Source organism: Diabrotica virgifera, chromosome 8 (assembly GCF_917563875.1).
Source record: "Diabrotica virgifera virgifera chromosome 8, PGI_DIABVI_V3a".
NCBI lineage: Eukaryota > Metazoa > Arthropoda > Insecta > Coleoptera > Chrysomelidae > Diabrotica > Diabrotica virgifera.
Window position 1 is genome coordinate 132,163,844 of NC_065450.1, and position 15,005 is coordinate 132,178,848.

The 15,005-nt window shown below is 33.2% G+C and overlaps 1 protein-coding gene across 4 annotated transcripts in view; it reads left to right on the forward strand.

Annotated features, from left to right (window-relative positions):
- The window catches only part of LOC126889478 (15-hydroxyprostaglandin dehydrogenase [NAD(+)]-like), a 79,713-nt gene that overhangs the window by 35,069 nt on the left and 29,639 nt on the right, over positions 1-15,005 (forward strand). For all 4 annotated transcript variants that reach the window (XM_050657801.1, XM_050657803.1, XM_050657804.1 and 1 more), the window contains exon 2: positions 902-1,021. In XM_050657801.1, coding sequence (XP_050513758.1) covers positions 923-1,021 — 99 coding nt within the window. In that variant the 5' untranslated portion in view covers positions 902-922. The remainder of the gene's footprint in view (positions 1-901; positions 1,022-15,005) is intronic.

Below are 15,005 nucleotides of genomic sequence, written 5' to 3' on the forward strand. Positions count from 1 at the left end.
AAAACCATTTGAGTTAGTGTAAAGTGTTAGTGTAAGAGCAGAGCAGAGTGTTGTATTGTGTGTTAGTTTTAGTTTTAAAATTTCATACTTGTTAAAAAAAATAAGAGGACACCATAGGGTTAAGATCTTAGATTATGTATCATTTAGTAATATAAGTTAAAGAAGAACTGATAATTGGTCAACTGATGACCAGATTTCAGTAGTCTAAACACAGCTTGTGTTTAATAAAAAAAAAATAATTTTTAATCGAGTAATTAAGCCTTGAAATGGCCATTTTCTCTTTGCATCCCTTTCGCACTCACCATTGACGGCCGTCTAATACGTGCATAACGCTAACTGTTAATTATTAAAAATAACAGCTTAGTAATAAAATAATGACAAAAAATTTCTTCAGGATCTCGTAGGGGGGCTTTAAATTTTGATTTAGTTTCTTTCTGAGTTTCCTACTAATTATTTTTAACCCAGTTATTAAGCCTTGAAAATGGCTATTTTCGCATTTTTCAAATTTTTAATCGCATATAACTCGACAACAATCAATTTTGGAGAAAAATTACAAGAGACCTTTTTTGCTCAGAATGTCCCAATTTATTTAAAAAAATTGTTCGAAATCAAAAAATTTTTTTTGTGAATTTAACAATTTTTCGACCACGGCACCGCCCGACACCCTGTGGATATGTTATAAGGACCTCTTTTTAAGTAAGTTTGTGCAAAAAAATCGAATCGGAATAATTTCGCTAGCGGGGGCGACGATACAACTCGGTCAAATAATATCTTCGTACTAACAAAGCATTGTTATAAGTGTAGTACGAAATTAATACACAATAATTGACGGTTTGAATTTAATATTAATTTCCTTTTAAACTAACACTTTAGTGATAATTATTTTTATTCTATTTTTCAGTAATAATTTCTACTAACAAGAATGGTTTTTAAAATTCAAGGCAAGGTTGCCCTTGTCACAGGAGGAGCTTCTGGACTAGGATTAAATTTTGCAAAATCATTACTTCTAAGCGGAGCAAAGGTAAACATACATTGTATTTATGTGTATTTATTTATGTATTTATATCCATTTGTGCATTTATTTATATTTATTTGTGCAACATATGTGTATTTATTTCTAAATATGCATCCACATACGCACGTAAAATATTTACAAACTATACATGTCAAAACCATCTTCAGTCGTATAAAAATCAGTCAAATCTTTATTAAATAAAGCTTTACAAATTTTTTTATACAACCATGTTAAAAATGTTACTTTAAGGCACTAGTGCTTTAAAATTTTTGTGGCACTGCAGTTCGTATTGACCGTATAGGCAATTTTGATGTAATGTCAGTCAAGTTCAAGTAAAAGTTTTTGTAGATATTGTCCTGTAATTACGTTTGTAGAAAAAATATTGTGTGATATGCGTGTAAAAAAGTACATTTTTAAGGCACTCATGTGAATTGCCTGAATAAACGTGAACTTTTGTGAATAAACGTGTACTTCTAACACTTATATCATAAATAACTATTAAATACGCGAAACGCAATATGTTTAAAACCGGTGCCGCCCAAAATCCCGACAGCCAAAATCCCGACGGCCAAAATCCCGACACGCCAGAATCCCGACAGGCCAGAATCCCGACAGACCAGAATCCCGAGGCCAGAATCCCGACAAATAAAAATCCTGTCAGAATTTCAAAACTATAATACATAGTATCCATCTATTTTTGTTACGTTACAGTATTATTTCAAACATGAAATTTATTTATATTTTAGCTAGTACTAATATCTACTTTCAAATAAATTAAGGATCTGACAGAATTTTTAATTTGTCGGGATTCTGGCCTGTCGGGATTTTGGCGTGTCGGGATTCTGGCCTGTCGGGATTCTGGCCTGTCGGGATTCTGGCGTGTTGGGATTTTGGCCGTCGGGATTTTGGCTATCGGGATTTTGGGGTAGACCCGTTTAAAACGAGGTATTTTAATTTCATAATATCACCAAAATTTTATAACCTAGCCCTGGAAGACGTCTTCAAAACAACAAATTGATCAATAACTATTATGGCAACAAATTAAACCACCTCAGGTTCGCTGGCGACATCGTGATTATTGCCAGCACATTAAAGGGACTACAAATAATTATGACGGAGGAACTTGCAGACAGCCTCCAATACGTCGACTTAAAAATGAATATGACAAAAACAAAAAAAGTGACAGACAAAGATGGCCCCATACGTATAACTATAAATAGCAGGACGAAAGCACAACTCCATGAATTTACCTAGGCCAACCATGAACTCTACCTAGACCAAATTTTGAACATTGACAAAGAAAGCGAAAGTGTGAAGATCACTAGAAGAGTAAGACTGGCATGGACAGGATTTGGTACACTTTTTTGGATGCTTAAGAATCACAAAATACCTCAAGGCTTGAGGTATTCAAGTGCCGAGTGTTCAACCAGTGCATCGTTCCTATCATTACATATGGGTGTCAAACATGGACCGTAACCAAGGCCAATATGAATAATCTAGCCACAACAGAAAGAGCAATGTTAGGTATACGACTGTCATATAAAAAGAGAAACGACTGGGTAAGATCAAAAACAAAAGTCGAGGACATAACAAGAAAAGTTGCCAAACTTAAATGGAGCTTCGCAAGCCACACTGCTAGACAAAAAGACCAAAGTTGGAATGCAGCAATACAACATTGGAGACCTTACCAAAGTAAACCACCGAGAGGAAGACCACAGATGAGATGGGTTGATGATATTAAAAGAGTAGTCGGAACAAATTGGAAATACGTTGCTCAGGATAGAGATCGATGGAAGGAGTTGGGAGTGGCCTATTTCCAAACTTGGACGATAGAAGGCTAAGAAGAAGAAAGAAGAAGATCAACAGGTTTACTGATGGATTTGTATAAATAATGAAAACTTGTATGGAATTGTTCTTCTTCTTCTTAAGGTGCCGTGCGTTTCTGCTTAGGAGTCCACCGTACATTGTCTTCTGAGGTAAGTGTTAGATAGTCAGGATTAAATTATTCTGTGTTTAGCAGCATTGCGAAGCATAGCTGTCGATTCCTGTCCATTCCCGAAAATTACGCAGCCATGACATATTTTACGTCCTAGACCTCTCTTACCCTCTATCTTCCCTTCGAGTACCACTTGCTGAAAATTGCATCGTTCTCCTCGTACTATGTACCTACCTCAAGTATGCACTCTTCTTACTTTTTACATAATCACAAAATTTTCTATCCTGGAAGCCCTCTATTCTTAAAACTTCCTCATTTATGACTCTGTCCGTCCATAATACTCTAAGCATTCGGTGCAGGCACTGCAACTTCATGGTAAAGTATTTGGAAAGCGAGGAATTGGGAGAAGAAAAATATCGGGGTTAAATAACCTGAGGAAATGGATCTCCACAACAACTAATCTATTGAAAGCATCAGTTAATAAAATAATTATAACCAGAATGATCGCCAATATTCGAAACGAATAGGCACTAAAAGAAGAAGACCGCAACTTCAAGTTTATTCATAGAATTCCATACAAGAGGACAGGTAAAACGAAACAATTTAACATCTTATAGCTCAGATTGAAATCCAATTTACGATCGATCAGAAATTTATGAAGCCTCAAAAAAGCATTTCTGGCTTGTTCTACTCTGCTCTTTATTTCAGTTTCTGGGTCTCAACTCTAATTTAGCAGGACATTTCAAGTATTTAAACTGCATGACTTGTTCAATTTCTTCTCCAGCTAGACGTATCTTTGCGTTTGGGTAACTATTTCTACCTATAATCATTGTTTTGTCTTCTTGATATTTAGTTTCAAGCACAGAGCTTTACTTGCAACAGTTGGATCATTTAAGAGGCATTGGGGATCTTTGATGTTATCTGCCAGTTTCGTTGTGTCATCGGCTTACCTGATATGATTAATAAATATGCCGTTTACTTTATTACCCTTATTAGAGTTTGCCACTGTTTTTATGAAATATTTTTCTACGTAACAGTTAAACAACTGTGGAGAACGAAATTGTTTCATTCACAGGGTATTTTATAGATACAGTTCTCTGATATTTCTTGTGTGTTGTGGTTTGTTTTAAACAGGATAGAACATGGAGTGTTCTAGGTTTAGTTTAGATTTCATTTCTCCATAAAATCTCTTGTCATACCAATATCAATCCCCTTTGTCAACATGTCCTGCCCAAGTGTCCCCACATAGGACTTTTTGAGACCTACTCCTTCCAGGAACCCGCAAATCCTCAATTCTTTGTATTGGACGATTAACATCTCGACGTTGAACATGACGAAACCATCTCGACCTATGCTTCTCTCATTTCGCCATCAATGGGTGCCACCCCTAGATTTCCCTTAATATATATATATATATATATATATATATATATATATATATATATATATATATATATATATATATATATACAGATATATTCTGTCAATTTGGCACCATTTTTAAGCAAAACATGTCAATGTCGCACCCAATTTGACGACAGCGTGTATATTTTCGTCCTAGGAGAGTACAAGTGTTCCTAATGCAGAATATGTAAAAAACGTAATGGTGCCAGATTGACACTTTTTCCAAACGGACATATTGATTTGTTCAGGCATTTTTCGATAGAGGGCGCTCTAGTATATACAACTGTATGTAGCTATATAATTTTAGTCAATTTGGCACCAATAAAAAAAGTGTCATAGTGGCACCATAAATCTGACAACCCCGCCTTTCCCTAATATAACTGCGATCAATGCAGATATATCTCCGGTTCTATGTAATAAAGTATTTTCAAAGGTGCTCTTTGTGTGCAGTAAATCAAAGTGAGTGCAATAAACAATAAATTGGATGTTAACATGAGAGACAGAACGAAAAGAATACTTAAATTATTAGACGACAAAGTACAAGATAATTAACCTAACCTAATTATAATAATAGTAATAAAGTATTAACCCTTTAACGTTTAGTTTTGGTATAGTGTTTAGTGTATATATTCGAAGCCACTAGAGAATACTCTAAAAGCATTAATTTTTTTCTTGTAAGGACTTAGTCATTCTATTGTAGAATGAAATGGAGAAACTAACGAGGTTTTTTTAATGAAATTTTTTATTTATTTGATGAAATAGAATCGCTAAGATATATAGTACAGATTTAAAATTTATATAAAGAGATATTCTAAATTATGGAATAAATTCATTTTATGGCCACTTTGGAGAAAAATCCCGAGACAGGTCGATTTTTAGTTTTAAAGTATGATTTTTTGACATACACTCCCCGGCATAAAATTCCGCCACCCAAAATTTTTGATGAAGTTTGACAATTTATAACTTTATTATTTGTGCTCCGATTTTTAAGATTCTTGCACCAGTTGATAGGTACATTTATTGATATCATTTGGTATTATTCCGCTAACAAAAAATTTTGCTTGCATGGCATTATACAAGGGTTAATTGAAGCGTTGTATTTTCTCCTTAACCCTGCTGTCCTGTTCGGGTCTATTTGACCCAAAAAATAATTTATTTCTTATTTTACAAATTATTACGCGGCGTAACGATTTGGTGTTTCGTGACTTTATTACCTAATATGAGGTCTTTCAATTGCATATGAGATAAACAATCAACTTCCTGATTTTTTTGATAAAAATGAAATTACCTATGGTACGTTCGGGTCAATGTGACCCGAGTATTTAAACCGTTAAAAATTACTTGTGTATGTGTGTTTAGTTGGCAGTATTCTATATTAGCAGTACCTGTGTGTTTGTCAGCCGCATACGTCTGTAAATAAAAACAGGTTACTGCAAGCTAAAACTTGTAAAATCAACTGTAGTGTAGCTGGACGATGTTGCAAACCAAATTATAAATATGACCAACATGGACAGACAGCATGTATTTGGAACCAACTGGAAAGACATAAATAAAGTTGGTTTCCAAGCATACATTGGTTTTTTATTTTTAGCTCGAGTTTATAAGTCCCATGGTGAATCAACTAAAAGTTTATGGAATGAAGAAACGGGTCGTACTATATTTAGATCAACAATGTCGCTTGATCTATTTACAGAAAGTTTGCCAGTAATACGTTTTGATAACAAAACTACTAGACAGGATAGAAGACGTTTTGATAAACTTGCGGCAATACGTGAAATTTATGAAACATGGGTAGAAAATGTAAACAGAACTTTTAACCCTGATAAAAATGTTACCGTCGATAAGCAACTAGTTGCCTTTAGAGGCAACCGCTCTCCCTTCAAATGGTATATTCCAGCAAGCCAGCGAAATATGGCACAAAACTTTAGAGTTTATGTAATTATGAACAGTAAAACTTCTTATGCTCTAAAATTGAAGATCTATACAGAAATGCGTGTGATGTGTGACTTGAGTAGTGATTTGAAATGCCACAATATTACGTGTATAATAATTTTTTTTCATCGTAAAATTTGGGAAAATTTCTTCTAAAACAAAGTAGATACAACGCCTGGGATTATAAGTAAAATAAACCGGAGCTTTCAGCAAAAATCGCGAATAGAGAAGTTCATAGCTCGTCTTTTTTGCTTCATGCAAGATTTGACAATATTCCCAAAAACAATAAAAATGTTGTTCTTATGAGTACTTTGCATCATGAATCGAGGCATCATGCATCATTTTCATCAAATGAAAAAGCCCCAAATTATTTTAGATTACAATTCCAATAAGGGAGCAATGGATACTCTAGATTAGCTTGTTGGCACCTATATATGTGAGAAGAGATAAATCGCTGGCCAATGATTGTTTTTTATAATCTACTGGACATTTCTGCCTACAACGCGTTCGTATTATGGGCATCAATAAATATCCAATGGAATACCAATCAATTGGGAAAACGGCGAATTTTTCTTGAGGAATTGGGAAAAAACTAATGAATCTAGTCATCATTTCCAGAAAAAATATACCAATAACTAAAGGCTCTTACGAACTGGCAAAAAGGACACGAGAATGAACAAGTAGACAAGATGGAAATGCTAGTGAACCGTCTATTAAATCTAACTCCGCCTGCTAAACGAACACGCTGTAAACTTGCCGTAAAAACGATGACAAGACAAATTGTTGTATTGGATTACATCACAAACATATTTGTAAAATCCATTCTTTTTATTAATGTCCCAGTTGTAAACTGAATTAAATTTTTGTAGATATTTGTTACTAGGCTTTTTTGAAAGAAAAAATGTCTTTTGTTTTTGTTAAGAAGGTTTAAGTTACATTAATAACATAATTTTTGTTTAGTTAACCATAATTTATTGTTAGTAAAGTTTTATTTATCACCATTAGCTTATTTTATTTCGATTAAGGAGCGTAAACCATAGTTGGGTCATATTGACCCGAACAGTACATTTGTGTAGTTGACTCGAACGGGACAGCAGGGTTAAACTTTAAAAAATTCTGTGGAAAAATGGAATAGCTGATTTTGTTTCATAGTCCTGTCATATTATCCCGGAGACATCACTAATTTTTTTTGTATTATCCGATTATCTCTTTTCTTGTAAGAGCTGTACAATTTTTTGTAAATAAAAACACTGAATTGACTTATAAAATAGAGGTTGGATTGATAAGATTAGAATGGTCCGCATGCAGTCCAGATCTCAATCCTATTGAGCATTTATGGGATTAATTAAAAAAAGCTATTCGCCGTCATCCTAGGGGTTCAGAAAATTTGGTACGGTAACGGCCCTGGTAGAGGAATATCGGGCTATTCCCCAAGCAAAGATAACACTATTAGATGCTAAACAGATTGGGAGCAGTCGTTTCTACAAAAGGTGGACATACCCGCTATTGAATTGTTTTTTTGTTGGTAATTTTATTTTGTTTTGTGAATTTTATTGCGTTTGATATTTTTAGCTAAATAAACCTTCAAATCAGTGTTTTTATTTACAGCTATTACAAGAAAAGAGATATTCGGATAATTCACAAAACTTTAGTGATACTTCCAGGATAATACAAACGGAGTATGAAACAAAATCAGCCCTCCAATTTTTCCACAGAATTGTTTAAACTTAGAGAAAAAACAACACTTCAATTCACCTCCATATAATGCCATCTAAGCAAACAATTTTTGTTACTGTATTAATACCAAACGAGGTCAATACATGTACCTACAAATTGATGCAAGAATCTTGAAAATCGGAGTACAAATAATAAAGTTTAGATTGTCAAACTTAATAAAAAATTTTGGGTGGTGGAATTTTGTGCCGGTGAGTGTATAGGTATGCCATAATAGTAACGTCATCCATTAGGGCGTGATGACGCAATCAATAATTTTTTTAATGGGAATAGGGGTCGTGTAGTAGCTCATTTTAAAGGTTATTTAATTCTCTAGTCGGTAATAAAAATAAACGTTATAATCCTTATTTATAAAGGGAGGTCAACAAAATTATTTTTGAATTAAATTGTTTGCTGCAAAAAGAAGAATGTATGCATTTTTTTAATTCAAAATACATTCTACTACTGTCAGAAAAGAGAAAAAAAAATGTTTATTTGATAAACAAGCATTATTTTTCGCTTAAATTAAATGTTCAAACTGCCAACAAGTAGGTGAGTTGTTGTTTGACATTTAATTTATGAGAAAAGCAATGTTTATGTATGAAATAAACATTTTTTTTTATATTTTCTTACATAAGTAAAATGTATTTTGAGTTAAATAAATTACATGTCTAATTATATTCTTCTTTTTGAGTTAATTAATTTGTTTCAAAAAATATTTTTTAGCCATCCTGTATAAATAATAATGTTATTGATTAAATTACTGACTATAGAATTGAATAACCTTTCAAATGAGCTACCACACGACCCCCGTTTCCATTTAAAAAAATCATCGATTACATCATAACGCCCAAATGAATGAATCACTATTATAGTATCAGGGGTGGCCAAACTGCGGCTCACGAGCCACATGCGACTCTTTGAATGATTACTTGTGGCTCTTGATTGTACTCTCGAGTTATTTTTCAATTTTGTATTAAGTAGATATGATTTAAAAAAATTGTTATCGTTCTATATGTGTTTCAAAATGTCTTTTAAATCACTGACAACAAACATGAAAGACTTTGTAACAAATTCCATTTCCATCCAAGATAAAAATGATATATTATTATGACACATTGAAAACTGCGCTAACGAACATTACATAAGAGTGGCTCAATGTAAAAGTCAGTAATCAACCGAATCCAGACCGATTTTTGATTTTTGTATAACTCTTGCTACGGATATAATTTGTAATTTGGATTAGGTACACATTTTACATTTTAGTCATTTTACTCGACTTAAAATTTTTTTTGCAACATTAAACTAGAAAAACTTAATGAGTAGGTATATAAAAAAGCCGGAAAGTATATTGACCGAACTTCAAAATAGATTTGAAGACTTAAAATATGTTAAATCGTCTCTTAATTTTTTTTCTAAATTCATTTGAAATGAACATAGTTCATAAGGTGAATTTTTTACCATTACCAATATATAACCCAAACAACATCTGTGGAATTAAAATTAATAGAGACGCAAGAAGACCAAGCTCAAAAATAAAACTATAAGTCGACGCCGAATACCGAATTTTGGAAATTTGTATCAGAATCCAAGTAGGTACCCTACAAAAGGATGCTTGTCGAATTATTTCCAAATTAGGAACAACGTATAGTACTTGTGTGGACCATTTTATAATGCGTGAAATCCTAACACCTATCAATATTAACTAACCAGCAACTAAAAGAATTACTTAGAAGTACTGTCATATAGGTATTAATCACCCAATTGTAAAGAATTATATCAAAAGAAGAAAAACAAAAATGTAAATAAGTTTCAATATTTCGTAATTTTATTTCGGTTTCAGTAAGTAAAAGTTCTGTTAAAAACCATTGTAAATACCTTCTTTGATTGCGGCTCGCGAAAAACTTCAACTTGTGAAAAGTGGCTCGGACTATTAAGGAGCTTGGCCACCCCTGAATAATATGTCAAAAAATCATAATTTAAAAATAAAAATCGACCTGTCTCGGGATTTTTCTCCAAAGTGAACTGTTTTCGATAAATTGAATTTATTCCATTATTTTAAACATCTCTATATGTACAGTGATGAGCGCGCTAATAACCGGCAAAATCACGTAAAATATGGAAAACATATTAGGTTGTGAGATAAAAGAAATGAAACTAGTAGATGTGGAAAGTTTAGCGATAAAAACCTATAAATTTACATTCTAATTACTGTTTCCCACCTTTAGACGTATCGCACGAGTTTGGCAACTGCCACTGTGAGAGTGACTGTTTTAGTTGACATACTCCTCTGATACATCTAAAGGTGGAAAACAATCAATAGAATTTAAATTTATACGTTTTTATCGCTAAATTTTCCAACTCTGCTAGTTTCATTTCATTCTATCTCACAACTTAATATGATTTCCATCTTTTGCGTTATTGTGCCGATTATTAGCGCGCTCATCACTGTATACAAAAGTGACTACATATTAGTATATTAGTATATGTATACATAGGTACAGTTATTATTGTTGGGGTGGAAATTATAGTTTTTTTCTCTAGCTTTGAAATCTACAAGACCTGAAAGAATTGTCCAGTGGATAAGATCAGTATATCAAAAAAATATAGTTTTTATATACTTGGAAAGCAAAAGTTTTATAGAAAATCATATTAAAAAAATAAAATTTCTTTCTTCAAAGAAAAACAAACACCAGCGCAATAAGAAACAACAAACCATGGTTTTGTCAATAAGTCAAAGAACTCGCAGAACAAATGAGAAAATACTATGTGCGTTATAAAAGCACCGGAACGCAGGAACAACGTGCCATCTATATAGAAAAAACAAACAGAATAAATTCGCTAATAAGAACAATAAAAAGAGAGTATTGGATCAAGTTCACAAGTAACATGGATCACTACATGGAACCCTACAAAGGTGAAGAAGCCAATGGCGAACACGATTACAAAACAGAAGACAGGTATATCACTAAAGAAACTGAAGAAGAAGCGAGAATGAAGATCTTAAAGAATAGATGATCGCCAGGTACTGATGAACGAACTGCTGAAATATAGCGGTTAGAAAGTCACTAATGGTCTCACAACATTGTCTAACAAAATCTTAGACAGAGCAGAGATACCACAAGATTGGCAAAACAGTATCACAATACCGATTTTTAAGAAAGGACAAAGATCATATCCGGACAGCAACACAGGAATAACTCTCTTAAATACGACAATGAAGTTATTCACAGGCATACTCAATCAAGGATAAATTGGAATCACAGACAAAGAACAGAGAAGAACAGCAAGGATTCAGAAAACACAGGTCGATGGCAGACGCAATATTTGTCATGAAACAAGTGAAAGAGAAATCGATAGAATATAACAAACCCGAATATATTTGTTTCGTAGACCTAGAAATTATAAAGTCCGAATTGAAACTGCAAGGCAAGCATTTATAAAAATGAAGACACTGCTTACAAACAAAGACCTTCAGTTGCCTCTCACATTGAGGGCTCTAAGATGCTACATATTTTCCGTATTGCTATACGGAATGGAAGCTTGGACATTGAAGAGACAACACATAAAAAGAATAGAAGCGTTCGAAATGTGGTGTTACAGAAGAATATTGAAAATTCAGTGGGTTTAAAGGATTACCAATGTTGAAGTGCTACGACGTTTAAATAAGGAGTTAGAAATTATAGAAGTTTATAAAAACTACAAAAAATTGGAATATTTGGGTTACATTACCAGAGGAGAAAAATTTGAGTTGCTGAGAATTATTATGCAAGGAAGGATCCAAGGAAGAAGAAGCATAGGAAGAAGACGCATCTCCTGGCTGAGGAACCTTAGAGAATGGTTTAACTGTAGTTCATTACAACTGTTCAGAGCAGCAGCCAACAAAGTGACCATAGCCATTATGATATCCAACCTCCGATAGGAGATGGAACTTTAAGAAGAAGAAGACCTAACGAAAGCATTTGACAGAGTCAGACTTGGCAATATGTTACAGAAAATGAAGCAAAAAGGATACTGGCAAACATTGTTGAAGTCATAAAATAAATGAACAATAACAACTCGATAAAAATTAAAACAAACGACACCACTACGGCAAACATACCAACACCAGGAAAAATTAGGCAGGAAGACAGCCTGAGTCCATTTCTATTCAATATTCTAATGGATAAAATAATAGAAGATGTGGAATCGCTACAACTAGGATACAGACTCGGTCACAGTTGAATCAGTGTAGTGCGCTATGCGGATGATGCAGCCCTGATTGCAGAGGATGAGGATGACCTACAAAGACAACTTTACCGATTCTACCAAGCATGTCGTCGACTCACATGAACATATCCACGCAAAAAACAAAATGCATTTCCATTGCGAAAGATTAAATTAGATGCAAGCTCGTGGTAGAGGGAAAACCCATACAACAGCTACACCAGTTCAAATATCTAGGTGTAGACTTATCAAATTGTGACCCAACCAGAGACCTAAGAGGACAAATTAACAAGGCCGCTGTCTTGTCCGGATGTTGGAGAGATGTGGTCTGGAATAACCCATATATGAGAATAGATAGCAAAGTTAGAATTTATAAAACTTGCATCAGACCTGTTATGACGTATGACATTGAATCAAGAGAAGACACCAATAAAACCAAAAGCATGCTATGAACAGCCGAAATGATGACACTAAGAGCAATAGCAGGGAAGCCAAGAAGATATACGAAACAACATCATCAGGGAACAATGTGGTGTGCAAGATGTAGTCAGATGGGGTAGGCAAAGATGAAGAGAATGGTTCAGTCATGTAAAAAGAATGGAGGAGTACAGACTATCAATAATTGCGCTAGAAGGAAAACCAGCAGCCAAGCGTCCACCAGGAAGACCACCAAAAAGATGGAGGGATAGCTGGCAGTCTACCTCTCAAGAAATACTTCAATGTCGGAATTAACAAATCGACAGATCTACAACAAGTATAAGAAGAAGATGTTCCGTAGTTTATTATTTATTTTGTTTGTAGTGCATATTTTGTTAGGTCAGCAAGTATGTCTCCTTCTATTATGCAGTTTATTTTTGATGGACATATACGCAGTTAAAAATTTAAAATAAAATAAAATTTAATACGTTTGAGGTCTTTATTCACTCGAATAAAATTGCATATTTTTTTATTACGATAATTAGTGGCACCCACTTTTACATACATATTTTATGAACATGTAAAATCAGTGTCAACTTTAAATAACTAATATACACTTTAACCAGAAAAACAGTCAATGTGACCCCCATAAATGTGACAATGCTGCGTGGTGCTTGTTTGTAATATATTATCAAAATCTTATACAACTTGGATGCCTAATTAACAAATAGTTTCTGGGTGCCTAAATATCAATATTTACTATATACAATATACACCGGGAGCTACATTGACGTCGGTTTACTGGGTGCCTGTAGCTACAGTTAATATCTATATATATATATATATATATATATATATATATATATATATATATATATATATATATATATATAATCAAACAGATGAAATAGAGAATGTGGAAAAATATATATATATATATATATATATATATATATATATATATATATATATATATATATATATATATATATATATATTTATGCACAGATATCAAAGTGAGGTCCTGACATTACGCGCACTTAGTGAGGACCGGTAGAAAACGTAGACATAATCGTTTCAACTCTTCATAGTGACCTTGAAAAGTAAATAGCAATTAAAAAATGACGAGTATACACAAAAAAAATTACGTATATGTGCCCCGTATTGTTCAAGTATATTGCCACCCAAGTGAGGCCATTATACGCAGCTATTAAAGTGAGACTGTATATACTTTTTCGTTATGCGCACAAAGTGAGGACAACTTTACGTGTATATTTCCTTACAGCTCATCAAGTGAGGACCATACAGTGTTGTCGATAAATATGAGATTAATCGTTTCTACTGCCTTTTTCTGTATAACACAGTAAGAATTATTATTGTTTCGATGTTTCAGTCACTTGTAGTTATAAGAAGATGTGGACTCTTTGTTCTTGCTCGTACTGTTTGTTAATTTTATAACATTTTAGTACCTCAGCATTAAATCACGGTAGCCTTATCGGAGACTAGCGTTATTAAAGAAATAGTTTTATATTTTTTAATAATTTACGTTAAAGATGGATAGGAAAGCAAGAATTTTGAAAATAGCGTTAGTTGAGAACAATAATAATCAAAATGGAGGACACAGTGATAGTTCAGTTATGTGAAATTTATATTGAACTTAACATATAAATATAAAAGCCCGACTTTTGATCTAAGGGGAACACAGTTTTTACGGTACATACATATCTGTCATTTGTCAACCCCCTCCCTTCCATTTCCCCCACCCCTTATTTTTAAATAGGGAAGAGGGGCGTGTGCTAGCTCATTTGAAAGGATATTCAATTCTCTATCCAGTATTATTAACATTGACATAATTATCTATACAGAGTGTATTTTAGTATAGGTACTGTTGCCCCTGTCGATTTTCATTTTGAAATGAAAATTTTAGAACCTTAATTTTAGTATACAAGATGATTTACTTAATTTAATTAAACTTAATGTACCTTTTTTACTGACTTAATTTTACAGTTATTCCACTAGATGGCAAATACAGTGAATATTTGCATATGTTTTATTTCGAATAATCATTTTAAAATAGTTTTAGTTTTCTATTTTCTCTGAAAATTGTTGCAAGCTTCTTGTTCTTATACTTAAAATCATGTCACTACAAATTTATACGAGACTACATATTAAGAGTATAGAAAGTATTATAATATATGACATACATGCTTTTTTCCATTTATTGAAGATATTTCACCTTATCCTGAAACAATGCAATGTGACCAAGTGTCCTCAACTAAAAAAATATATCCCACTATTTTGATATTAAATGTATATTTTGTACTATAAACCGTATTGAAATAGATTGCAACATGTGTGCGTGGTTGGGATATTGACTGCGAA